Here is a 26,521-nt window from a genome sequence, read left to right on the forward strand (position 1 = left end):
CCGTCAGTGAGATTCTTCCCTGTCGGTTTGTATATTTTTGCAAGAGGACAAGCACACAGCCGTAAAACACAACGTAAGGTTATGACCGGAGAGCATGGCAGCAAAAGTATGGCAATGTGAGCGCTTGTCAAGAAATTGAAATAGGATATATGTATATACACGTACACATTTGATATATATATATCTATTTTATCTAAATATATCACCAAGGTTATAATGTTTAATGGCGGATTTCTTCAAGAATAACAAATAAACAATGTACCTCTGAGTCTGTTTACTTTTTTATTGCTGATTATGGTGCGAGTCAAGTTATAACAACATTTGTGAACCCAAGCTAATGAATAAAATAATAGACATTGTGCTTTCGTAGCATTATGGGAATATTGTATGTTACGTTTCCAGATAATAGATGAAAACTAGTATTCAAGCTCCATTTTATCAAATTACAATTTCATGCCAAGAGAAATAAAATGTATCAGTATGCTGTATGCAGCCGACAATAAATCGTGTGCCGCGACAGGCAAACAATTCGTGTGGATAAACGATGCCGCTTGCAGATTTTATTGTTCCAATAACAAACAACACGTCACTTTAACTTGAATTAGTTGTTCCTCATTAAATCTGCGACCAAACAGTAATAACATCAATTCCCTCGTAGTGCTAGCGCGCGAAGTTAGGTATGCAACATGGCGCCAGTATTTCAGTTGGCCAGACTCTCAATATACACGGCACTGGTCATAATCATCGTGAGGGTTGAGGTCGAGATCAAGGTCTTGCTTGTGGTGGAAGTTGGAAGGGAGAGTTGGGGTCGTGGTCGAAGAGGGGGTGAGGTGGTGTTCATGGTCAAGACAGAGATGGGATCATCGTCAAAGAGAGGGATGCCATCACAGGCTAATAGAGGGATGAGATCATAGTCTGAGAGAGGGATGAGATCATAGTCTGAGAGAGGGATGAGATCATAGTCTGAGAGAGGGATGAGATCATAGTCTGAGAGAGGGATGAGATCATAGTCTGAGAGAGGGATGCCATCACAGGCTAAGAGAGGGATGAGATCACAGTCTGAGAGAGGGATGAGATCATAGTCTGAGAGAGGGATGAGATCATAGTCTGAGAGAGGGATGAGATCATAGTCTGATAGAGGGATGAGATCATAGTCTGAGAGAGGGATGAGATCATAGTCTGAGAGAGGGATGAGATCATAGTCTGAGAGAGGGATGAGATCATAGTCTGAGAGAGGGATGAGATCATAGTCTGAGAGAGGGATGAGATCATAGTCTGAGAGAGGGATGAGATCATAGTCTGAGAGAGGGATGAGATCATAGTCTGAGAGAGGGATGAGATCATAGTCTAAGAGAGGGATGAGATCATAGTCTGAGAGAGGGATGAGATCATAGTCTGATAGAGGGATGAGATCATAGTCTGAGAGAGGGATGAGATCATAGTCTGAGAGAGGGATGAGATCATAGTCTGAGAGAGGGATGAGATCATAGTCTGAGAGAGGGATGAGATCATAGTCTGAGAGAGGGATGAGATCATAGTCTGAGAGAGGGATGAGATCATAGTCTAAGAGAGGGATGAGATCATAGTCTGAGAGAGGGATGAGATCATAGTCTGATAGAGGGATGAGATCATAGTCTGAGAGAGGGATGAGATCATAGTCTAATAGAGGGATGACATCACAGGCTAAGAGAGGGATGAGATCATAGTCTAATAGAGGGATGACATCGTAGTCTAAGAGAGGGATGACATCATTGTCTAAGAGAGGGATGCCATCACAGGCTAAGAGAGGGATGAGATCATAGTCTTAGAGAGGGATGAGATCATATTCTGAGAGAGGGATGCCATCACAGGCTAAGAGAGGGATGCCATCACAGGCTAAGAGAGGGATGCCATCACAGGCTAAGAGAGGGATGCCATCACAGGCTAAGAGAGGGATGAGATCGTCAAAGTGAGGGTTGAGGTCGTTGTTGTGGTCATGGTCCAAAAGAGGGATGCGGGAATGGTCATGGTCATGATCGACGAGGTCTTGGTCAAAAAGAGCAATGACATTGTGGTCATGATCGAAGAGAGGGACGACGTGTCTTTCTTTCATTGTAAATTTTCTCCCGTGTATCTCTTACTGTACCAGTATAACATCCTTAGCTGCTCGAGCATGTGTTACCCCCATGCACAGCGTGATCACCCACGTCAAAAAAAGCAGCCCCTCTAATCCTGTAATGTAATGCAGCTCCTACTCCATGTGTGGTTTGTGTAACAGTCGCCGAAAGCCCGGGAATGATCGAGACAAACCCGTTTGGTTCCGCATTGTGTGAAACTAGGGCATGCCCGTACGTGGGTGCCCGTTCCTTGCCAAAAAAAAAAAAAAACGCTACCCGTACGCTCTACCCCGCCCGTACGCCCGTACGCCCGTAAACAAAAAAAACAACGCTCTTCGCTTCCGCCCTTCGCTCTGGGAGAAATAATGCGCATAAGAAATCGAGAAATTATTATTTTCTCCGGAAGAAATCGAATTACGAACCGTAATGGCGCACGCGCTCGGCTCGCTCTCACATCGGCCACGCCTACGCAACAACGCGTTCTGTGATTGGCTGCCGGAAGTGAAGTCTTCACTGTCCGGAAGGTCGCAAATCGCAGTTACGATGAATCGCAAATTAGTTTTAATTAGTTTTAAAACATAGTTTAACGCCAACATAGTTTGCCAACGTGAAATAAATGAATACGCTCTCAAATGTGCCGTCCGAGGCAGAGTCTGTTCGGCACGTTCGGCACACGTGATAGCTCGCTGCTCTCTGATTGGTTGAATCGTTTTTTGGACATAGCTCGGTAACTACTTGTCCGATTAATATGAAACCTTGAAAAGGCACATCCTCGGGTCCCCAGCAATATACCTGGCAAGTTTAAAGTATATCGGACCCGTGGTTGTCGAGAAACAGCGGTCACAGACATACAGACATACAAACATACATACATACATACATACATACATACATACATACATACATACACACAGAGATTACTGGAATTATAGATAGATAGCATATACGGTACAACATGTACATGTCCTTAGGACTCGATCGGGATCGCGTGAGATCTCGCGAGAGGAGAGCACGCCACGCCACGCAGCTCAAATGGGAGATTCAACTTTTGCAGCACAGTGGGTACTGAGGGGAGGTTTGAACAGAGGAGGGTTTACAAAAGGGAGGGGTGAGGGGTCAAACGAGGAAACATGGTCCTGCGGGGCAGCCCGCGTATCGCGTAATCACGACTCATGGCCAATTGAGCCGATACAGGTTCGAGCTTATTGCGAGACTTTCCCACGCGAAAACCTCACAGTACAAACTCAAAGCATCCCTGGTTTGTTTTTCCACCAGTACATGATGGGGACACCATACCCGCACCCACTTCCCATTTTTCATGCATTTTGGAATATTACAAAAAAGTTAATCTGAGCAATGGCGCTTGGAGTGAATGTGTATAAGTAGCGCATTTGTTGACAAAGTTACTATAAAACCCATCAATTTACCCAGAGTGTTACTGTGAACGTTCTCTGATATGGAAAATACACAGGGCGACAAATGCATTGGACGTCTGGAGAGCTTGAAGGTGGTGTATAACTTGAATCGTGGTTGGTGGTGCGGACCGTGCGATGTTGTGCATCTCCAGGACAGCCGTGGGAACGTCTGCCCTTGGTGAGGCCTTCAGACATCGTATCGGCACGTCTCATCAAAAGGTTATTCACCGGTCAACTGAACGCACCCGTGGAAAGCTACCCACCATTCGCCGGAAATGAAAAGCACCTTCTGCGAGCACAAATTGCACGCATCTCAGCCGCCACGCAGGTAAATATCCGGTGTGTACGTGGCAACTGAACCTTCTTCAAAGTCGCCATTATTGTACCGGTACAGGGGTACAGGTGAGTATCACGTTATCCGTGGCGTGGCCTGGGGCACCTCTCTTTACATCTGGACATCACAGTCCCACGCTGATGTCCCCACATGCACCTGGTTTTGGCTGCAGGTGAGCCCTCTTGGATTCTACCACTTTGAAGAAGAAGAAGAAGACGAAGAGGAAGAACAAAACGAAATAATGGAGAATCCAGAATACGAAGAGCCCGAGATCGGGGAAATGGTGGAGTCTCTCAGCAGTTGGGTACACCATACCCAGTATATATTGCCCCAGGTGGGAACGGGACAATCTTTTATAGCATTTCCTTTTTCTTCTTTTGATTTTACTGCAGGTAAATGTCAGAGATAAATCGATTTCAGCAAATAAATTGCATAACCAGCACATCACTTATTCCAATGAATCTTTACGTCACAGTATCATTAAAAAGTCGTGCCGGCTCTTCAGGTAGGTTAGCACACGTTTACGAGAACTTGTCTTTGTTTAACAGCTTTTCGGGGAATTTTCATATTTGGCTTTAAGAATAGAATAAGGATCCAGGTGACATTCTCCGTGTACATCCTAGACTTTGCATTGAACTCGAGATCAACATTGAAAGACATCCAGACCTAATTCGGTTACGTTTACCGCAGGGGATTGTGGAAAAGAGTGAAGCAGTTTATTTCAGGACGACGGACATCAGACGGGATCAGAGAGAGAGATATGAATGGTGATATTTTACAGAGTTGCGTGATCGCTGATTGTAACCAGCCAGGTTATGTGTAAAGATGCTTGTGAATGAAAACAACAAAAAAAAACACAGAGAGATCATAGAACACCTTACCCCACGCAGTCTTGAGTAACAGGACATGCATGGGAAGGGGCTTTTCAACTCTTGCTTTGCGTTTCCGAGCACGATGTATATATATTTCCTATGAGCCACCATTTTGTCTGAATCTCGATATGTCCAACGTTGAGAGGACAAGCGGCCCATTTTATTGGTCAACACGGTGTAAAATGTCGGACTATTTCGTCCGAGTTCTGCAATTGGAGCGTGCCAAGACGGCAATTTATGTATTACAGTGTTTGTGTACCGGTATATACAACAACAACAACAACAACAGGCATTTTAAGGCCATTTTCCCTGCAAGAGCGGGGGTTAGCCTTGCGGTCCCCATGACAATGTTCTCCATTTTCTGCATCTCCCCTTGTTAACCCCCTTGCCCGCATTTCTTCTTCGACCATCTTCAGCCAAGTCTTTCTCGGTCTTCCCCGTCCTCTACTTCCTTCTACATTCATTTCCATCACTCTTTTCAACCAGTCACTTTCATCCTTCCTCAACACATGACCAAACCATCTCAACCTGTTTCTCTTCACAGCATCAATCACAGGCTCTATTCCCATCATCTTTCGCAATTCATCATTTGTCTTCCTCTCTCTCAACGATACTCCACACATCTACCGAACCGTTCGCATTTCCACCCTTTCCAACCTTCGTTGCTGCTCTACGTTCATTACCCATGTCTCGCTCCCATAAATCATAATTCATAACACTTCTCACACATGCAGCATACACCTTTCCCTTCAGCTTCAATGACACTCCCCTCCTCGTCAGCACGCCACTCAGTTCCCGAAACTTCTTCCATGTACATCTCACTCGAACAACCGTTGCCGAGTCTGATCCACCTTCTCCATTCAGCATGTCTCCAAGGTAACAAAATGTTTTCACACCTTCCAGCTTCACGCCATCTCCAAGATCCAACTCAACATTTCCTCCATCTGCAGCTCCCTCTGTGCACACCTTACACTTGAATGTAGCTGCCATACTGGTTAATGACCCTCTCAAACCACTACATTTTTGATGAACCCACTCAGCGCACATTGTACATTGAATGGAATTCACTCCGACACCCTTCCTGCACACAGCACATGGCCACTTCCCAGTTCTTTCCTCCTCACCACATGCTTTACCACTTGCCATCACCTTCGTTTTTCCAATATTCACCTTCAGACCTTTTGTCTCCATACATTCCTTCCACTTGTTCATCTTCTCCTTCAGTCCATCCATACTTTCTGCAATCAACACCAGATCATCTGCATACAACAACTCCCACGGTAAACCCTCCTTTACGTTCTGAGCCAGCACCTCCATCACAGCTACAAATAGTAGTGGACTTAGTACCGACCCCTGATGCACTCCCACCTTCACCTCAAACTCACCACTGTTCCCGTCCTTCGTCCTTACAGCTGTGCGTGTTCTTTTGTACATTGACGTCAATACTCTGATCAACCATTCCTCCACTCCTAACTTCCTCAATGCCCATGTCACTACTTCACGTGGAACCCTATCGAATGCTTTCTCCAGATCAACAAACCCAAGAAACAACTTCTTCCTCTTCTGCATATACTTCTCCTGCAACTGTCTCACAATAAAAAGCGCGTCTGTCGTTCCTCTTCCTGGCATAAATCCAAACTACATTTTGTCGATCTTCACCTTCTTCCTTATCCTCCTCTCCAACACCCTTTCCAATACCTTCATTCCATGCTCCAATAACTTTATCGCTCGATACGAGCCACAGTCCAGAGGGTCACCTTTCCCCTTGTATAGAGGGATGAGGGTACTCAGTTCTCAGTCCACTGGAATGCGGCCTTCTTTCACCACCAGATTGCAGATCTCTGTCATTCTCTTCACACCCCAATTTCCCGCTGCCTTCAACATATCTCCCACAACTCCCGTCGGCCCTCCCGCTTTTCTACTCTTCATTGCTTTTATCGCTTCCTCAACTTCCTTCTCGGTTATCTTCTCTGCCGGTCCTAAAACTGGGTTACTCTCTATATTGCCATCCCATTCATTCTCTGCATTCAACAGTATTTCCATATATCTCTTCCATCTTCCTTTAATTCCATCTGGGTCCACAACGATTTGTCCCACTTCATCCTTCAAGCAACTCACCCCCATCACATCACACCTCTCTTTTGCTATCTGCTTTGCAATCCTGAATACCGCTCGCTGACCCTCTTCCGAATCCAAGCGTTCTCCGAACATTTTCCTACATGCCTCCTGTGCCTTTGCTACCTCTTTCTTTGCAGCCTTCTTGGCTGCCTTATAACTTTCATGCTCTGCCTTTTCTGCCCCCATACCCTTCGCCTTCTGCCACTCCTTGAACTTCTTCCTCTTCTCGTCAATCTTCTTTCCAATTTCATCATCCCACCACCATGTTTCCGAGTCCCTCGGTGGTCCTTTTGTCCATCCACATACCTCACCAACGGCTCCCAACAGACTATCTTTCATTGACATCCAACCACGTTCAAGCTCAACCACATCATCCTCTACCATACTCAGCCTCTCTTTTAATGCCTCCCTTACTGTCACCTCTTTCAACCTCCACACCTTCATTCTCGGTTGGTACTTCACCCGCCGAGCTCTCCTCACACCTTTCACCCTTATGTCGCAGACAACCAAGTGGTGCTGTGAAACAGCCTCCTCCCCCGGGATCACCTTTGTGTCCCGGAGGTGCCCCCTATCTCGCCGACGCACCAGCAGGTAGTCAACGGTTGTCGTCGACCCACCTGACGTGTATGTAACAAGCTTATTATCCTCTTTCTGGAACTGAGTATTACAAATCAACAAATCAGCTCCATCAGCAAACTCCAAAATCCTTTCACCTTCTCCATTTCTCACACCATATCTGTAAAGCCCCAGTCATACCGGCCATTTTCAGGCCACGATTCGCCACGACCTAAGATCGGGGCGACATTCTTGGCCAGATCGTATTGGGGTCCTGGCGATTCCTGGATGATCGGGGGTGTACTTGGCAGTTCGGGTCGAGACGGGAAGCCGCCCCGACAATTTTGAACTGTTCAAAATTATCGTGGCGATTCGTGGCGTTTTTCAAACTCTTGCTGCTGTCTGGAGGGTGTCGTATGGGCGCGTGTGGGCATCGGGAAAATGGTCGTGGAGTGTCTTGCGGCGGTCGGGAAACTTGGCTGCCATGATTCGCTCCGCATCCAGCAAGCACTGATACGACCGCCGTATGTCCTCACATGGACGCCGTACGACTGCCATCACGATCTTCCAAGAATTGCCCCGATCCGTCCCGACCACGTTCGCGCAGCAGTTCGACGACTCACAATCATTGCCGATCTCTCACGAATTAACAAGACTCCGCCGACTGCCGTAAGCATGCAGTAAGCACCAGTAGGCGCCAGTACGACCTGTCACAAGACCGGGTATATATAGGCGATCCCCGGCGGCGAAATCATTTCATCTCCTGATTCCAAGCTGGTCACATCGATCACATCCAAGCTGGTCACGGCGGCCGCGTGATTGTGCACGTCTTCCTGGATCCCCTCCCCCCCCTCTTCCTGGCTGGCGGCATCATTGGAAGGCTTGGAGTTGATGATTTATATAAACGACATACAAAAATAACGTGAATTAGCGTCGTCTGAATTTTAAGATCGTAGTTAGGTCGGCGTGATTCTTGGCCGTTCTTATATAGGGCAAGGACGGCCGCCACGCAGTCGGGCTCGGACGGGTGGGCACGTACGCGTGTGTACTGCGGTCGTAGTGAGGTCGTAGTGCCGTCGTAGTGGGATCGGGGCGGAGACGTGTGGGCACGGGCTAGGACTTGTGGCGATCTTTCCGCGCACTTGGCGGATCGGGCTTTGTCGGCACGGCAGTCACGGCGCGATCGTACGGGAGTCGTGGCAGGGGTGTTTTGGTATGACTGTGGGAAAGTTTACAGCCGATCTTGCCGAAAAGTCGTGTTGGTGTGGGGAATCGCCAGATCGGGGGTGATCGGGGCGATTCGTGGCTACTCAAATCCGGTATGACTGGGGCTTAACCCCCATGAACTCCCTCAAAACCATCCATACTCCTTCCCACATGTCCATTTAGGTCTCCTCCTACCACAACAACTTCCTCATCTTTCACGTTTTCCATCAGCTTCTCTATCGCACACCAGAACTTGTCCTTCTCTTCATCGCTCCGAACAACCTGCGGAGCATATCCCGAGATGACGTTCACCAAGAGCTTTCCAATCATCATTTTCACCATCATCAACCTTTCACTCACTCTAGTCACACTCACCACACTGTCTACAAATTCCTCAGAAAACAGGACACCAACACCATTCACGCCCTCTGGGCACCCTTGCCACACAAACTTGTATTTCTGTCCCTGCCTACCCTTCACCATTCTCACACCACTTCCCTTCCATCTCGTCTCCTGCACACAACATATGTCCACTCTTCTTCTGACCAATACTTCCACCACTTCTCCTGATCTCCCTGTCATTGTCCCTACATTCCATGTCCCAAATCTCAGAAACCCATCTCCACGTCGGGCATCAGATGTTTCGTCGTCATAAATGGAATGATTTCCACCCTTGCTTCGATCGGGTTCCCCACCTTGAGTTTTGACGAGAGAGAGTGGGTTCCCCCACGGGGTACTTCGGGCTGTACCCTGCCCATATGTAGTCGTAATTGTCATGGTTCTCTTTTTGAGGCAATGTTTTTATGGCCGGATGCCCTTCCTGACGCCAACCCTTTTAGTCGCCTCTTACGACACGCAGGGATACGATGTACCTATTCTAAACCGGGGTACACACCGGGTCCGGGTGTGTACCGGTATATGATTCAAATAAAATAAAATATAGGTTTTAAAAGCTGTAAAAAAAACAAAAACAAGAAAAGTGTTCTATTGTAGCGGCTACCGCTGGGTTTTCACAATCGCCTTGCACCTATCAAGGACGCGGAGCGATCACCATGCCGGGCTCGTCCAGGATGCCCGGGCAGGCCCGCGCTCAACTTGCCAGGCCTCGGTCGGGACGCCCGGGCAGGCTCGCCCTCAACTTGCCAGGCCGCAGCCAGGACGCTGGGCCACGCCCCCTCTCGCCTTTCCTGGGCAAACGCTCCGGGATAATATGTATATATATTGCTGCCCGATAAACGGGCTTTTTAGAGTGCCTGAGTGTTTGGTTTGATTAAAGCAACTCGGATGAATTCCAGCTTTTTGTCGCGTCCATTCTTCCGATCGACGTGGGAGCCCCAGCTCCTTCATTGGTGACCTACCGACATGGACACGGCAGTCGCCCTTAAACTGCCTACCTTCTGGGAGGCTCACGCGGCGGTTTGGTTCGCACAGGCGGATTCCCTGTTCGCCCTGCGAGGCATCACGGCCGACGACACCCGCTTCCACCATGTGGTAGCAGCGCTCGGTTCGGCCACCGCGGCCCGCGCCCTGAGCCTCCTCGAGAGCCCGCCAGCCGCTGACAAATACGGCGCGATTAAGAAGCTTCTCCTCGACGCTTTCGCCCTCCCATCGGCGGAACGCGCACGGCGCCTGCTCGACCTGCCCGAGCTCGGCGACACGCACCCTTCCGAGCGAATGGACTACATGCTTTCACTGCTCGGCGAGCACTCTCCGGCATTCCTGTTCCGGGAGCTGTTCCTCCGTCAGCTGCCTAACCCGGTACGCCTCGCCCTGGCAAGCACGACGATCACAGATCCCCGGGCCCTTGCCAGAGAAGCCGACAAGATCTCCGCCGCAGGACAGCGCATCGCAGCGGCGACATGGGACCCACCGCCGTCCGACGCAACACCCATGGCGCCCGAGCACCCGGCACGGTCGACGACCGAACTGCCGACGCAATTGGCGGCCGCTACACCGAGCCGACCACCTCCAGCACGACGACCGGGGCCTCCACCTGACCAAGCGTGGTGTTACTATCATGCCAGGTTCGGACAGAAGGCCCGGACATGCCGACCCCCGTGCACCTTCGGCAGGCCGGGAAACGGCCGGGCCGGCGTTCATTACCAGCCATGAGCGCCGGCCACACGGGCAACTTACTGTTCATCACGGATAAAGCGTCCGGACGGCGCTTCCTGTGCGACACCGGCGCCCAACTGAGCGTCATACCCGCCTCTGACCAGGACAGGCAATCCGCGGTTTGCGGCCCCTCCTTGGTTGCGGCCAACGGATCGACCATCCGCACCTTCGGCCCGCGCAACGTCACCCTCTGCTTCGGCGGCCAACGCTTTGCTTGGACGTTTGTAACCGCAAACGTGCCCATGGCTCTGCTAGGCGCCGACTTCCTCTGCGCACACGGACTGCTGGTGGACGTCCAACGGCGTCGTTTAATCAACGCCGAAACCTTCAGCTCCCTGGTATGCACATTGAGCAGCTCCGCGCCGACCGAGCTGGCATGCGCCGTCCCGGCGGCGAACGAGTTTGCTCGCCTGCTCACGGAGTTCCCGGCCCTCACGCGGCCGACGTTTTCGGCCGTCGCAGTACGGCATGGGATCGAGCACCACATAGCAACCACGGGCCCGCCGGTCTACGCCAGGGCCCGCCGCCTCGACCCAGCCAAGCTCGCCGTGGCGAAGGCCGAATTCGACGCGTTGGAGCACCTCGGCATCGTGCGGCGCTCCGATAGCGCGTGGGTATCGCCACTGCACATCGTGCCAAAGCCGGGGGGTGGATGGCGCCCGTGTGGCGACTACCGCCGTCTCAATGACGCTACCACCCCTGACAGGTACCCGATCCCGCATATCCAAGACTTCTCCGCCCGTCTGGCGGGACGGGTCATTTTTTCGAAAATTGATCTCATACGGGGATATCACCAGGTACCTGTCAGGGCGGCCGACGTCCCTAAAACGGCAGTCATCACGCCGTTCGGCTTATTCGAATTCTTGCGGATGCCGTTTGGTCTCAAGAACGCGGCTCAGGCATTCCAGCGCTTGATGGACGGCGTGCTGCGTGACCTGCCGTTCCTTTTCGTTTACCTGGACGACATCCTCGTCGCCAGCACGTCCCGGGCCGAGCACCTCCTCCACCTCCGAACACTGTCCGAGCGCCTCAGCGAGCACGGCCTCATCGTCAACCCGGCCAAATGCCACTTCGGCCGTTGATTTTTTGGGCCACCACATCACCAAGAATGGGGCCGTGCCGCTGCCAACCAAGGTCGAGGCCATCACCACGTTCCCGCGTCCCCGCACCATAAAGGCCCTGCAGGAATTCCTGGGAATGGTGAATTTTTATCACCGCTTCGTGCCCCGCGCTGCCCAACTCATGCGGCCCCTCTACGAAGCCCTCCGGGGCAAGCCGGCCAAGCACGACATCGCCTGGTCCGCAGCAATGGATGCGGCCTTCCAAAGCTCAAAGCGGGCCCTCGCCGACGCAACACTGCTCGCTCACCCGGTGCTCAACGCTCCCATCGCCCTCACCACGGATGCCTCCGACTACGCGGTGGGCGCCGTACATGAGCAATGGGTGAACGGGGTTTGGCAGCCACTCGCTTTTTTCAGCCGGCAGCTCCGGCCGAACGAGCTCAAATACAGCACATTTGACCGGGAGCTCCTCGGTCTACACCTGGCCGTCCGCCATTTCCGCCACCTCCTGGAGGGCCGACCTTTCACGGCGTTCGTCGACCACAAGCCGTTGGTTTACGCCATGGCCAAGGTCACGGAGCCGTGGTCGGCCCGCCAACAGCGCCACCTCTCCGCCGTGTCGGAGTTTACCACGGACATCCGGCACGTCGCCGGCAAAAACAACGCCGTGGTCGACTGTCTTTCCCGGGCCAGCGCGAACGCGGTCCACCTGGGCGTGGACTTTGCGCTTATGGCGGCGGACCAAACCACCGACACCACGGTGCAAGCCCTCCGGGCGGCGGACACGGGCCTCCGCCTGGCCGACATCCCCTTCGCGGACACTGTCCTGCTCTGCGACGTCTCCCAAGGCCAGCCTCGCCCCATCGTGCCCGTCACCTGGCAACGCCGCCTCTTCGCCTCCCTCCACGGCCTTTCCCACCCGGGCCGGAAAGCTTCCCAGAAGCTGGTGTCGGCGCGATTCGTCTGGCACGGCCTTCGTCGGGACGTCCGCGATTGGACCAGCACCTGCACGGCCTGCCAACGGGCCAAGGTCCACCGACACACCCAGGCCCCGCTGGCACCTTTCACCGTGCCCGAACGACGTTTCGACCACGTCAACGTGGATCTGGTGGGCCCCCTCCCCCCGTCACGGGGGTTCACACACCTGCTCACCATGGTGGACAGGACCACCAGGTGGCCGGAGGCCGTTCCCCTCATCTCCACCACCACCGCCGACGTGGCGCAGGCTTTCATCGCCACCTGGGTCGCCCGCTTTGGCGCACCGGCGGACATCTCGTCAGACCGCGGACCACAGTTCACCTCCGAGCTGTGGGGCGCGGTCACCCGCAACCTGGGGGTCAAGCTCCACCGTACTACGGCCTACCACCCCCAAGCAAACGGGTTGTGCGAGCGATTCCACCGCTCCATGAAGGCCGCGCTCATGGCCGGCCTTCAAGACGGCGGTTGGGCCGACCGGCTGCCGTGGGTCCTTTTGGGCCTCCGCACGGCCCCCAAGGAGGACCTCCAGGCATCCACCGCCGAGCTCGTCTATGGCCAGGCGCTACGCGTCCCGGGCGAATTCGTGCCCGACGCTACCAGTCCCTGGTCCGCAGCTCACCAGCGCTCGGACCTCCAGGAGGCCGCCCGACGGTTTGCCCCCGTGCCAACATCCCACCACGGTGACCCCCAGTCCTACGTCCCCCCAGCACTTCGCACAGCGGAGTATGTTTTTGTGCGTCACGACGCACATCGGGGGCCACTCCGGCCGCCGTACGACGGGCCCTTCCGGGTGCTGCAACGGGACGACAAGTCGTTCGTCATCGACATCGGCGGCAGGTCGGACCGGATTGCGGTGGACCGCCTCAAGCCGGCGCACGTGGACGTCGACCACCCACCACGGGTGGCCCTTCCGCCGCGGCGAGGCCGCCCCCCGTCCACGGTGCCCCCCACTCGACCGCCCACCACCACACTGGACCCCCTCCCACGACCCGCCAGGGGTCGCTTCGGCCAGGTCATCAGGACCCCTCTCAAATTGACCCTGCCGGTGCAAGTCGATTCTGGGGGGACGTGTGTAGCGGCTACCGCTGGGTTTTCACAATCGCCTTGCACCTATCAAGGACGCGGAGCGATCACCATGCCGGGCTCGTCCAGGACGCCCGGGCAGGCCCGCGCTCAACTTGCCAGGCCTCGGTCGGGACACCCGGGCATGCCCGGGCAGGCTCGCCCTCAACTTGCCAGGCCGGAGCCAGGACGCTGGGCCACGCCCCCTCTCGCCTTTCCTGGGCAAACGCTCTGGGATAATATGTATATATGTTGCTGCCCGATAAACGGGCTTTTTAGAGTGCCTGAGTGTTTGGTTTGATTAAAGCAACTCGGATGAATTCCAGCTTTTTCAATTTTTACAGACACGACTTTGATGTTATGGTGGGCCGAGCGGAATGGCCGCCGTGTCCGCACAAGTTACCCGATTATACTCGAACGTTGCCGAGTCGCGCTACACTAAATCAATGAAGGAAAAGGACACAACGGCTGGGATTAAAATGACACGACACCAGGGATACGGTTCTCAAGACCTCCGGAGGAGGTTATATTAGGGCGGAAGGTCAGATTACAACGACAAGAGGGACAGCATAGAAAGGCAGGCACTTAGACACACTCTTATATTAGCCCCGACAGACGACAGACAAACGGGACAAAAACTGACTCACACGGGGATTGATGGCAAGGAGGGGCAGGTCTTCGATGGCTCAAGGTGCACCTTGGCTCAGGGGCAAAATCGACCCGGTCCAGTCCAAAGATGCGGGAGGTCTCACTCAGCGCTCGGAGGTGGTGACTTGTCTTCTCAAGCTGGGGGCGCATCTCCCGTCACGTCCGGTAAGTCGCTGCGTATATCCGGCGGGGAGTGACACGCCCTCGGCTCGTTAGCTCCGCCCCAGATGGAATCGGCCCGTTGCTTCTCATTGGGTGCGGGGGTTACCGGCTCCGCCCTTGACGAGGGGCCGACAGGCAGCCCCTTCGTGGTAACCCCGTCGGTGCACATGGGTAATGGCGGCTAACCGAGCCGGAGTGAGGACGCACACTCCCCGCGCGCGCCGTTGTTGTAGTTGTTGTAGTTGTTGTTGTAGTTGTTGTTTGGGGAAGAAGATGGGAGGAGGTATGGGAAGGTCCTAAACTCACTACTGGTGCCATATAATCACATTCTGGTGCAACGAAGAGTCAGAATTAATGGAAACGAGTCCTTAACTGACATAGACTAAGAATAACTAGCAAGATGTCCGAAAGTTGTCTACGTGAGATGCGGTGGACCTGGGCACGACATTTAATGGGGGAAAAAGGGGAAGGTCGGTTCTACAGAGTGTTGTTTACAGACAATGGGACTAGGGAATGGGGGATTGGGGATAGTTGGGGAGTATTGGGGAAATAGGGGAATATTTACAAGCGGATATGGAGGCCAAATGCCATATCCGCAACATTGCACCCTTCTCTACCCTCGGGGCGTCCCGACCCGATAAATTTTTACCTATTTTAGTGTGGCACTCAGATGTAGTTCCCTCTACTATTAACTCTACCCTGAGTGCGACAGTTTTACAGATATTCACAAATGAGTAAATATGTCCCCCTGCGACGTTGCACCCTTCTCCTCACAGAAACACACCCACAGGATAACCGAATTGCGGAAAGAATTCGCAAACTAAACATACAGCCGGTAGGGAGCATTATTTACACAAGACTACGCTGCTATTTACACTACGATCCAGGACCTGTTTTTGGAGGAACACATGCAGATGTTATGCATAGAGAGAGCACGCATGCCAGCATCGATACACCAACCCACGAGTGCTCTGTGGCCTTACGGCCTTTAATAACGTGCAGAGCACCCCTTCCAAGCACCAAAAGCACCACCCCATCACACAGTCAGCACCATCCGGTGCACCAATAAAGTGTCTATAAATCACGGTGTGGTGTCGCAGCCGGCCGATGGTCTGCCGCTGGTCTTGCCTTCATGTGGTGCACTTGGCCTTCTTACTTCCTTCAAAAATAAAGAAAGGCGCCAACCGCGTCCATTTCTGTATTGTGGCCGTCAGGGGGCCAACTAAAAGTGGTTCACCTGTTTGGCAAAGGTGCCACGTTGACCCAGAGGTCCATCAATGGGTGGTGCTTGGCCGCAACAGAACTGCGGTCCATGGTGGGCGGCCACAAACATTGCGGTCCATATGGTGTATCGATCCAGGCAGCAAGCAGCGAAAGTGCAGGCCCACAACTGCGGAGCCAGCACCTCTCTCTCCTCTCTCTCTCTGCCCCAAAGCCAGATCCTCGGAGGTGGGAGACAAAAGAAAAGACAAGTGAGTAAGGTGGTAAGGGCGCAAAAGTGCACGCAATGTAAGGTAATGCACACTGGGGGCACATGGGAACCAGGCGAGACAGGTACGTTCCTACCGTACGCCCCCCCCCCACCAGGTAACCTACATGGCCCCTCCCTTACCCCTTACTGTATCCACAAAACACAACACTACCCATAAACATCTACTTTACCAATCAACAAACGTCCCTACTGTCTTCCCCGTTCCTCCCATAAACCTGGTTGTTACGCAACCGTGATTAACACCACAGTTACGGATGACCAATTACGAGACTTTAACTCCCGAGGCGAAAACTCAATGGCGGATTCAAGCTCAACACAAAGTTAAACGCGCGGAATGGCGGACACGGCGAAGCTCCCCCCCCCCCGCCGCCTTATCTATTAAAATCAAACACCCAGGAAAACTGCGTTCAGATATATACAGAAAATAATACAAGGATTTATTATTGAAAAGTAAAGACAGTGAAAAAGCCCGCGCCGGTAATACTAATAACTCTAATAAGCCTAAATTGGGATCCCACACACAACAGATACCAAACACGATACGAGGGAGATTATGAGTACGAAAATAACACGTCTCGTCAGGTAAAGTGTAAACGCGGAGCTCGGGCTTATCTGGCTCCTTTCGTCTTCTTGTAACACGGCCACGCTCAACCGCCACCAGGCCTCGTCGGTTCAACGGCACACCCACACCACGAGCTCCCTTGCTCCAACGGTCCCACGCAGGGCTGCACAAAGCAAACGAACTCCACTCGACCAGGGCCAGGAAGGACTCCTTTGAACTCCACTCGACTCGACTCTCTGCGGGAGTGCTGGCAGCCAAGTGCCAACTGTTCACTGCTTTGTTCAGTGCCAACTGTTCAACGAACTGCGCCGAACTCCGTGTGCTGCCGTGTGTGTCGCCGTGTGTCACGAAATGGCGTCCGACCGTCCATATATCTCTCGCCGACGACGTCACATTGGCGCACTCCTCAGCCAATCATAGCCTCCCAACTCGCCGGCTCGCCCCGGTCACGCCCTCTGCGGCATGCTCCACTCTCGCTCACCGACCCCCGCGGTCCTTGTGTTATAACACGTGCCAGGCGAGGTTTGTAGGCCTTGGAGGTGTAAACGGTGGCGGCCAATTGTGGCGGTGTTTTTGGCCTGGTTTCCTGTCCATTTATTCCGAAGTCATTGTCAGGGAAAGGAATTATTTAATGTTGCGCTAAGGACCTAACTAATGTTTATGTGGTTTGCAGTGCCATAATGGACAAAGGTTTGACTACTAGGTGAGACTCACAGGGGCGTTACCTTTAATCCCTCACTATTTAACACTCGAACCTCCAGGTAGGTCCACAATAATACATCTTCCCCCGACAAACGCCTAAACATCAAGAACTTATTACATGTAGAGTCCCTGTCACGACAGCCGAATACCTACCTATTCAGATCTACCTAGCTCTAGATGTTGCTCTACCAAATTCATAACAATATGTATATATGTTGCTGCCCGATAAACGGGCTTTTTAGAGTGCCTGAGTGTTTGGTTTGATTAAAGCAACTCGGATGAATTCCAGCTTTTTGTCGCGTCCATTCTTCCGATCGACGTGGGAGCCCCAGCTCCTTCACTATCTCGTTTATTCTATTGAAGGCTCAAGTCACGGACTCCAGTCGTCATTGAGGCCAGGCCTTCAATAAAATAACTGCATCGATAGAAAAGTGAAGAAAAGAGAGTGTTTGAAGATATAAAGAGAAATGAAAGAGAGAATGTAAGGAGTGAAAATGAGTAAGAAAAGTGTGTGATGAAAAGTGTGTGATGAAAAGTGTGTGATGAAAAGAGTGTGATGAAAAGAGTGTGATGAAAAGAGTGTGATGAAAAGTGTGTGATGAAAAGTGTGTGATGAAAAGTGTGTGATGAAAAGTGTGTGATGAAAAGTGTGTGATGAAAAGTGTGTGATGAAAAGTGTGTGATGAAAAGTGTGTGATGAAAAGTGTGTGATGAAAAGTGTGTGATGAAAAGTGTGTGATGAAAAGAGTGTGATGAAAAGAGTGTGATGAAAAGTGTGTGATGAAAAGTGTGTGATGAAAAGTGTGTGATGAAGTGTTTTTTTTTTTTTTTTTTTGTATACAAGATCGAGGCTCGTGAAAGAGCGATCATTAATCACACAGAAAGACAAACAGACACACAAAACAAATAACATCGGGAGCGGTAGACAAGATGGGGAGAGGGGGGGAAGGACACAAACACAACATTTGAGAGCAGGGACCGAGAGACATGGAGACATCGAGAGAACTGTGGGAGGGAGAGGGCTTTGGGGGGAGGCATGGGAAGGGGGGGGGGGGTGGGAGAGGTATAAAACATATGGACACTGCCAAGACTTCCAGGAAAGAAGTTGGAATTTCAAACAAGGTGGATCTGGGGTGAATTAGTGGGGGTAGAAAAGATCAAGGTTTTGGATGGGGGAAGATAAGAGATGGTGGTGAACAGCTGTTTTGAAGACCTGGAGGGAGGAGTGTGATTGAAGTGAGTGTGGGAGTTTGTTCCAGAGGCGGGAGAAAAGAGGAATGAAAGAGTGAAGGTGAGCAGAGAGCCGAGATTTCGGCAGTTTAACCATCAGAGGGTGGCTGGCAGATCTTGTGCGACCTGTAGGAATATTTGGGGGACAGAGCACAGAGAGAGCTGGGGGAGCAAGGCCGGCGAGGAGTCGGTAGAAGACAGAAAGACCACCTACCTGCCTGCGGTGAGTGAGTGAAAGGCCCTTAGAGATAGCTTCATCGCGGGAGATTCCAATGATTCTGAAAGCTTTGGATTCAACAGCGTGAAGCCGAGCCAGGTGTGAGGCAGGAGCACCAGCCCATAGGGGAGAACAGTATTCCATTGAGCTGCGGATGAAAGCCTTGTATGTGGTGAGGAGCTCAGGTGTGCCTAGGAAGGACTTCGCCCGACGGAGGATGCCCAGTCGGCGACTGGCTTTGGAGGCCAGCTTGGAAATGTGGTTTTCCCAAGAAAGATCATGGCAGATGGTGAGACCCAAAAGCTTGAGCGACAGAACTTCTTGGAGAGGATTGTTGAAAGTGTGATGTGTGATGAAAAGTGTGATGAAAAGTGTGTGATGAAAAGTGTGTGATGAAAAGAGTGTGATGAAAAGAGTGTGATTAAAAGAGTGTGATGAAAAGTGTGTGATGTTTATTTGTAAGAAAGAGAGATTGAAGCTAGTCCGGTATCTGTAGTTTGAGTGAGACAGAAAGTAAGACCAGCAATCCTGACATGGAGAGTGCAAGATGGTTCCGGGAATTACTTTAACGTTCTGAAGTGCGAACAGTGGTACCACCCTGGGCAGTTGCTGTCTTCAACCTACTACCTAAAAAAACAGTCCAAAACCAGATGGGTGTGTTTTAGCAGACACCATCTCCTTACTTGGATGGTCGTTGGCTCCCTAAAGGAGCTCATCCACCCTTTTACAGGTATTGTTTTTAGTACTGCAGGTGTCGCAGTCCCCCTCCTCACTGGAAAACCAGTGAGGGTAGTCGGCTTAGTCGCCGACTACCCGACAGGTAGCACTGGGTTACGTGTTACCAGTGGCAGTCAAGAGACTGACCTGATTTGAATGGAGGTGGTGTTGGTGTTGTTGTTGATAGTCAGCTTTGTCAATTTCAAAGTTCTTGTGAAAATACAAATAGTATGCGGTTATCAAAAGTCATTACATTGTACTGATAAGTAATTAAATATATCGAAATAGGATTTAAACGTTCATATAATATTAGTTTTTACCAGGTACAGTATTTACGTCTGTCTTACCTTTTACAAAAATAAAACACTATGTGACGTCATTGAGGGTTTGGTCCATTGGCATTGATCAGCTGAGCTGTTTGTTAAAAATGTGACGTCGGTTTTTTGTTTTATGTAGGCAGGTAAGCCGTGGTAGGTATCTAACCTTTGTTAGATGCCGTCAAATCGTTATCTTATCTTCATATTCGATTTTAATTTGTTTCAATCCAACTTACAGCATATGAAAGAAGAAGAAGAAGATTGGTACTTCTGTGTTGTGTCCCATCTGTGAATTACAAGGACAGTAACAATAGGATTTGAACTTGCGATCACTATTAGCATGCCTCGAAGGGTTAACAGCAGAATGCGAAGCAATCCACCTTTACCTAGCAAATAGGGTAGAAGCAAAAGTAGATACAGGAAGAGGAAGCTAAAATACCTGGCAACAATAGATGAGGAAATAGGACAAGAAACGTAGATGACAGAAAAAGTAAATGCAGCATTCTTCTTGGTAGCTCATGTGTCTCCATCAACTACTAATGTGGCCAAATGATTTGAATGACAGAAACCTGATTAAAATAGTAAAATATGTGAGTGCTTTATCCACAGAGATCCCCACAGGTAGCCAGTACAAAAAGGTCTGCATATGCCATCGACCTCTTAAACCTGAGCCAAACCGCCAATGGCCTTGATCTCTTGAGATTTTGAAAACATTCATCAATAAACCAGTCTTGAGTGCGGATTGAAATAATTTTGTGTACCATGTTCATGGTCGAGATTGAACAGGTTCCTCTGGCTTTCTGCAGGGTCGCTGTTCCTGGTGGAACCCTTTAAAACACGAGGATGAAATGTCGGAAGAGGAGGACGAGGACAGTGAATCAAATCATCCTGAACCACAGGTTGCGCCACCATTACTCACCCCACTTACTGAGGATGCAGGTGAGTTTGCTTGTGCCGGGCAAAACAAATCGTGAGAAATGTTGCTCACAATGAGGCTAGTCGATTCCCAGAAGTAGACCTCATGATTCTGTCTGTAATGAAGTTGAAGTTCAGACACTTATGGGATGCCCGGGTGCTCCGCAGAGCTAAACGGACACCCACCGTGGACCCTGCGGGCCACCAGCAGCCTGTTGCCGCAGTTTGCCCTCGCGGTGGTCACGTCCAACCTGTGGCCTGGTGCTTACACCTTCAGCATTGGCAAGTAAGAGTTGCATTTTTGTTGACTTGGGTCATTCCACCCAAATGGACTCGTATTCCGGTCACTGTGCGAAACCTTTCAGTTATGGTTTCAAACACGGTGATGCAATGATAAGTGAGATCATTTATTGGTTGATGTGTACGCAAAGCCACAGATTTATTTATCAAATGAAGCTTCATATAACAATCTGATTTATCTTAAATCCCATTTCTTTCATGAGATATGGATCAAATTTGAAGGTCTCAAAAAGAATCCGTTTTACTTACAATTAATCATCATGTACCATCCATACATGTACCAGTGTGTGTTCTGCCGAAAGTTTCTTGGCTCGGATTACAATCCTGGACAGGTCATTCTGATGCAAGATACTCAGGAATAAGTGTGCAGGAACTTTTAAATTTGGCCTGGGTGCCAACGACAGCTCATCCACCAACTAATGCCAGCAGACGGGACACCCAGTTTAACATCCATCCGAGGGACAGCACACACTTTGATGAATCACCCTGCCCATGAAACACCGGGATGATCTAAAACGGTTCGACCTTTGAAACACAATACTCTAACCTCTGCCCAAATGGCATCATGGAATATTTAAAGTCCATCAACAAATGCCAGCAGTTTGGATATCTGGCTCACCGTCCCCTCTGAAAGAACAGCACACTCTATGATCCAGTGCCCTGCTGATGAAGTACCAGAGCCACAGTTTGTAGGGGAATCATATCACCATATGATGTTGAACTCAGATGGGACATCTCAAGGGTGAGTGCTATCTCTGAGCCCATACATTCAGGTGTAAGAAAACTACCAAATTAGATGCGTCATTCCATTTAAAGAGGACAAAGTTGACATTTTCACAAACTGCTTGTGCAATATGGAGATAGCAATTCTCAATAAATGTCAAATCAACAATTTGTGCAATTGTTTCCATAAATGTTACATTGTGGAATGGCAATATTTCATGCTCGCAAATCATGTGGAATAAATAACCTTTCATGCTCACAATGTAACTTTCATTTTCACAAGAGAACAGTCGAATTAATGTTCAACAATACCTTCTGGGATTCAAAGAATGGAAATTAGAACATATACTGCTCCCTGTAGAATGAGCAAGTCTTGCTGGTGAAGAATAGTTTCCATCTACATCCGTTAGTGGGTAGATCCATAGATTAAATCAACAAATCGTTGATTGAGGAATGATAACCACCATGGAAAACAGAAGCTGACATTTCAGTTGTTAACCTTTTTGCTCCGACGTAGGGTTAAACCCCCTGAAACATCAGCTCTCCCATGCTTCCCACGGGCCATGGTGGTTACATACAGTCGTGGCCAAAAATATTGGCACCCCTGCACTTTTTTCAAGTAATGCACCATTTCTTCCAGAGAATTGTTGAAATAAAAAAAAAATTGTTATCGACATTCGTATTTCTTTTGTTTGCAGTGGAACAAAACGAAAAGTGCAAAAAATACTAAATCTTAGCTTATTCCGCACAGAAATCCTAAAATGGCCCGGACAATATTATTGGCACCTTTTAGAAGTTGTTACAAATAATTAGATTTCAAGCAGGTGATTCTCCTTTACTTTGGAATTGAACTCACCTATGGTGAGTTGCACCTGCCTGCAATATAAAAATCAATCATTCAACCAGTTTTAATAGAGAAAAGGAGTCATTCTGCTGTTTTGTGTCACTGTGTGTACCGCAATGAGGATGGAGGAAAGAAAGAAAACCAGAGAATTGTCTGAGGAGGTCAGACACAAGATTGTAACCAAGCATGGACAATCTCAAGGCTACAAGACCATCTCCAGAGATCTTGATGTTCCTGTGTCCACCGTACGCAATGTTATCAGGAAGTTTAAGGCCCATGGCACTGTAGCCAACCTCCCTGGACGTGGCCGCAAGAGAAAGCTTGATCAAAGATTGCAGCGAAGGATTTCTCGAATGGTGGAGAAAGCACCAAAATCAACTGCCAAACAGATTCAAGCTGATCTTCAGATACAAGGTATGACAGTTTCAACTCGCACCATCCGTCACCAACTCAATGAAAGGGGGTTCTATGGTAAAGGGGGTTTAAGACCGACTGGACAACCCTCCCATCTACTTTCTGAACAATCCTCTCCAAGAAGTTCTGTCACTCAAGCTTTTGGGTCTCACTATCTGCCATGATCTTTCCTGGGAAAACCACATTTCCAAGCTGGCCTCCAAAGCCAGTTGCCGACTGGGCATCCTCCGTCGTGCGAAGTCCTTCCTTGGCACACCTGAGCTCCTCACCACATACAAGGCTTTCATCCGCAGCTCAATGGAATACTGTTCTCCCCTCTGGGCTGGTGCTCCTGCCTCACACCGAGCCTGGCTTTACGCTGTTGAAACCAAAGCTTTCAGAATCATTGGAATCTCCCATGATGAAGCTAACTCCGAGGGCCTTTCACTTACTCACCGCAGGCAGGTAGGTGGTATTTCTGTCTTCTACCGACTCCTCTCCGGCCTTGCTCCCCCAGCTCTCTCTGGGCTCTGTCCCCCAAATATTCCTACAGGTCGCACAAGATCTGCCAGCAACCCTCTTATGGTTAAACTGCCAAAATCAAGATTCTCTGCTCACCTTCACTCCTCTTTTCTCCCGCCTCTGGAACAAACTCCCTCACTCTCTTCAATCCCACTCCTCCCTCCAGGTCTTCAAAACAGCTGTTCACCACCATCTCTTATCTTCCCCCATCCAAAACCTTGATCTTTTCTACCCCCGCTAATTCACCCCAGATCCAGTTTTTTGAAATACCAACTTCTTTCCTGGAAGTCCTTGCAGTGTCCTTGTGTTTTATACTTCTCCCACCCTCCCCCCCCCTTCCCACGCCTCCTCCCCCCAAGCCCTCCCTCTCCCACAGATATCCCGATGTCCCTGCTCTCAAATGTTGTGTTTGTGCTTCCCCTTCTCTCCTCATCTTGTCTACCGCTCCCCTTATTATATGTTTTATGTGTCTGTTTGATTTTTTGTGTGGTTAATGTTAGCTCTTTCATGAGCCTTGATCTTGTATACAAAAAACAAAACAAACAAAAAAAAGACCCAGGAGGACCCCACTGCTGAGAGAGAGAGAGATTTAAGAAACCCTGAGTGGAGTTTTCCAAAACACACCTGAACAAACCAAAATCCTTCTGGTAGAATTTCCTGTGGTCAGATGAGTCCAAATTAGAGCTTTTTGGTGAAGCACATCATCTCTATGTTTACAGAAAACAAAATGAAGCCTTCAAAGAAAAGAACACCTTTCCTACATTCAAACATGGAGGAAATTCAGTGCTGTTTTGAGGTTGCTGTGCTGCCTCTGGCACTGGGTACCTCGAATGTGTGCATGGCATCATGAAATCAGATTACCAATCATTTTGGTAATTTTGCCATTACCAAAGCCATTTTGGAGCGCACTGTTCAACCCAGTGTCAGAAAGCTGAGTCTCCATCAAAGGTCATGGGTTTTGCAGCAGGACAATGACCCCAAACACACTTCAAAAAGCACCCAGGAATGGTTCAAGACAAAACACTGGACTGTTCTGAAGTGGCCAGCAATGAGTGCAGATCTAAATCCCATTGAACACCTGTGGGGAGATCTGAAAACAGCAGTTGGGAGAAGACACCCTTCAAATCTGGGAGAACTGGAGCAGTTTGCACATGAAGAATGGGCCAAACTGCCAGTAGAGAGGTGGAGGAAGCTCATTCGTGGCGATAGGAAGCGTTTGACTGCAGTTATTTTGTCCAAAGGCCGTGATACCAAATATTAATTCTCGGGTGTCAATAATTTGTCAATGCCATTTATTTTTATTTTCTGATTTAAAAGGAAATATTAAGTTCTGAATCAAAAACAAAGGTTCTGTAATATTAACAGTGAAATAAAGAATTGTGGAGACAAAAGTGTTTTTTATTTATTTATTTATTTTATTTTTTTATTTTTTTGTATACAAGATCGAGGCTCGTGAAAGAGCGAACATTAATCACACAGAAAGACAAACCGACACATAAAACATATAACATCGGGAGCGGTAGACAAGATGGGGAGAGAGGGGGAAGGACACAAACACAACATTTGAGAGCAGGGACCGAGAGACATGGAGACATCGAGAGATCTGAGAGAGGGTGAGGGATTTGGGGGGGGCATGGGAAGGGGGCGGTGGGAGAGGTATAAAACATATGGACACTGCCAGGACTTCCAGGAAAGAAGTTGGAATTTCAAACAAGGTGGATCTGGGGTGAATTAGCGGGGGTAGAAAAGATCAAGGTTTTGGATGGGGGGAAGATAAGAGATGGTGGTGAACAGCTGTTTTAAAGACCTGGAGGGAGGAGTGGGATTGAAGGGAGTGAGGGAGTTTGTCCCAGAGGCAGGAGAAAAGAGGAATGAAAGAGTGAAGGTGAGCAGAGAGCCGAGATTTCGGCAGTTTAACCATCAGAGGGTTGCTGGCAGATCTTGTGCGACCTGTAGGAATATTTGGGGGACAGAGCACAGAGAGAGCTGGGGGTGCAAGGCCGGAGAGGAGTCGGTAGAAGACAGAAAGACCACCTACCTGCCTGCGGTGAGTGAGTGAAAGGCCCTCAGAGATAGCTTCATCGTGGGAGATTCCAATAATTCTGAAAGCTTTGGTTTCAACAGCGTGAAGCCGAGCTAGGTGTGAGGCAGGAGCACCGGCCCGTAGGGGAGAACAGTATTCCATTGAGCTGCGGATGAAAGCCTTGTATGTGGTGAGGAGCTCAGGTGTGCCGAGGAAGGACTTCGCACGACGGAGGATGCCCAGTCGGCGACTGGCTTTGGAGGCCAGCTTGGAAATGTGGTTTTCCCAAGAAAGATCATGGCAGATAGTGAGACCCAAAATCTTGAGCGACAGAACTTCTTGGAGAGGATTGTTGAGAAAGTAGATGGGAGGGTTGTCCAGTCGATCTTTTCGGAGAGACATAGTAAGAGTGTGAGATTTGTCAGGATTGAAAGACATGTTCCACTTGTTTGACCAGTCTGTGATTTTGTCCAGGTCTTCAGAGAGTGAGGAGGCAGCAGACTGCCGATCTGAGGGAAGAGGAATGGAGCGGCAGAGAGTGGAGTCATCAGCAAAGAGATAGAGAGGATTTTCGAGAGAGTCAGAGAGATCATTGATGAAGACAAGAAAAAGCACGGGGCCCAGAACACTGCCTTGGGGAACTCCAGCCTGAACAGGAAGAGGAGATGAGAGAAACCCATTCAGGGCCACACGTTGACGACGACTAGAGAGGAAGTCCGCCAGCCATGCGTGGAGATTTCCATGGATACCAAAGGAGGAGAGTTTGGTGAGCAGAGCGGGGTGCCAGACCGCATCGAAAGCACGTGATATGTCGAGGGAGACAGCTCTAATTTCCTGTTTGGCATTGAGGACCTCCATCCATTGTTGAGACAGCAGAAGCAGCATGTCCAGAGTAGAGTGACCTGGTCTGAAACCAAATTGATGATCAGAGATCAAGCCATT

General features: G+C 50.0%; 1 protein-coding gene across 3 annotated transcripts in view; it reads left to right on the forward strand.

The window, feature by feature from the left end:
- Positions 1-26,521, forward strand: part of LOC137437456 (radial spoke head protein 4 homolog A) — a 55,364-nt gene that overhangs the window by 22,793 nt on the left and 6,050 nt on the right. The window contains exons 5-8 of one of the 3 annotated variants that reach the window (XM_068131793.2): positions 3,664-3,839; positions 4,018-4,179; positions 20,666-20,798; positions 20,943-21,060. In XM_068131793.2, the coding sequence (XP_067987894.2) occupies positions 3,664-3,839; positions 4,018-4,179; positions 20,666-20,798; positions 20,943-21,060 (589 nt within the window). The remainder of the gene's footprint in view (positions 1-3,663; positions 3,840-4,017; positions 4,180-20,665; positions 20,799-20,942; positions 21,061-26,521) is intronic. The other 2 variants (XM_068131794.2, XM_078766848.1) reach the window with 2 other exon arrangements.

The sequence above is a fragment of the Myxine glutinosa genome, chromosome 12, assembly GCF_964187855.1.
Source record: "Myxine glutinosa chromosome 12, kmMyxGlut1.1, whole genome shotgun sequence".
Lineage (NCBI taxonomy): Eukaryota > Metazoa > Chordata > Myxini > Myxiniformes > Myxinidae > Myxine > Myxine glutinosa.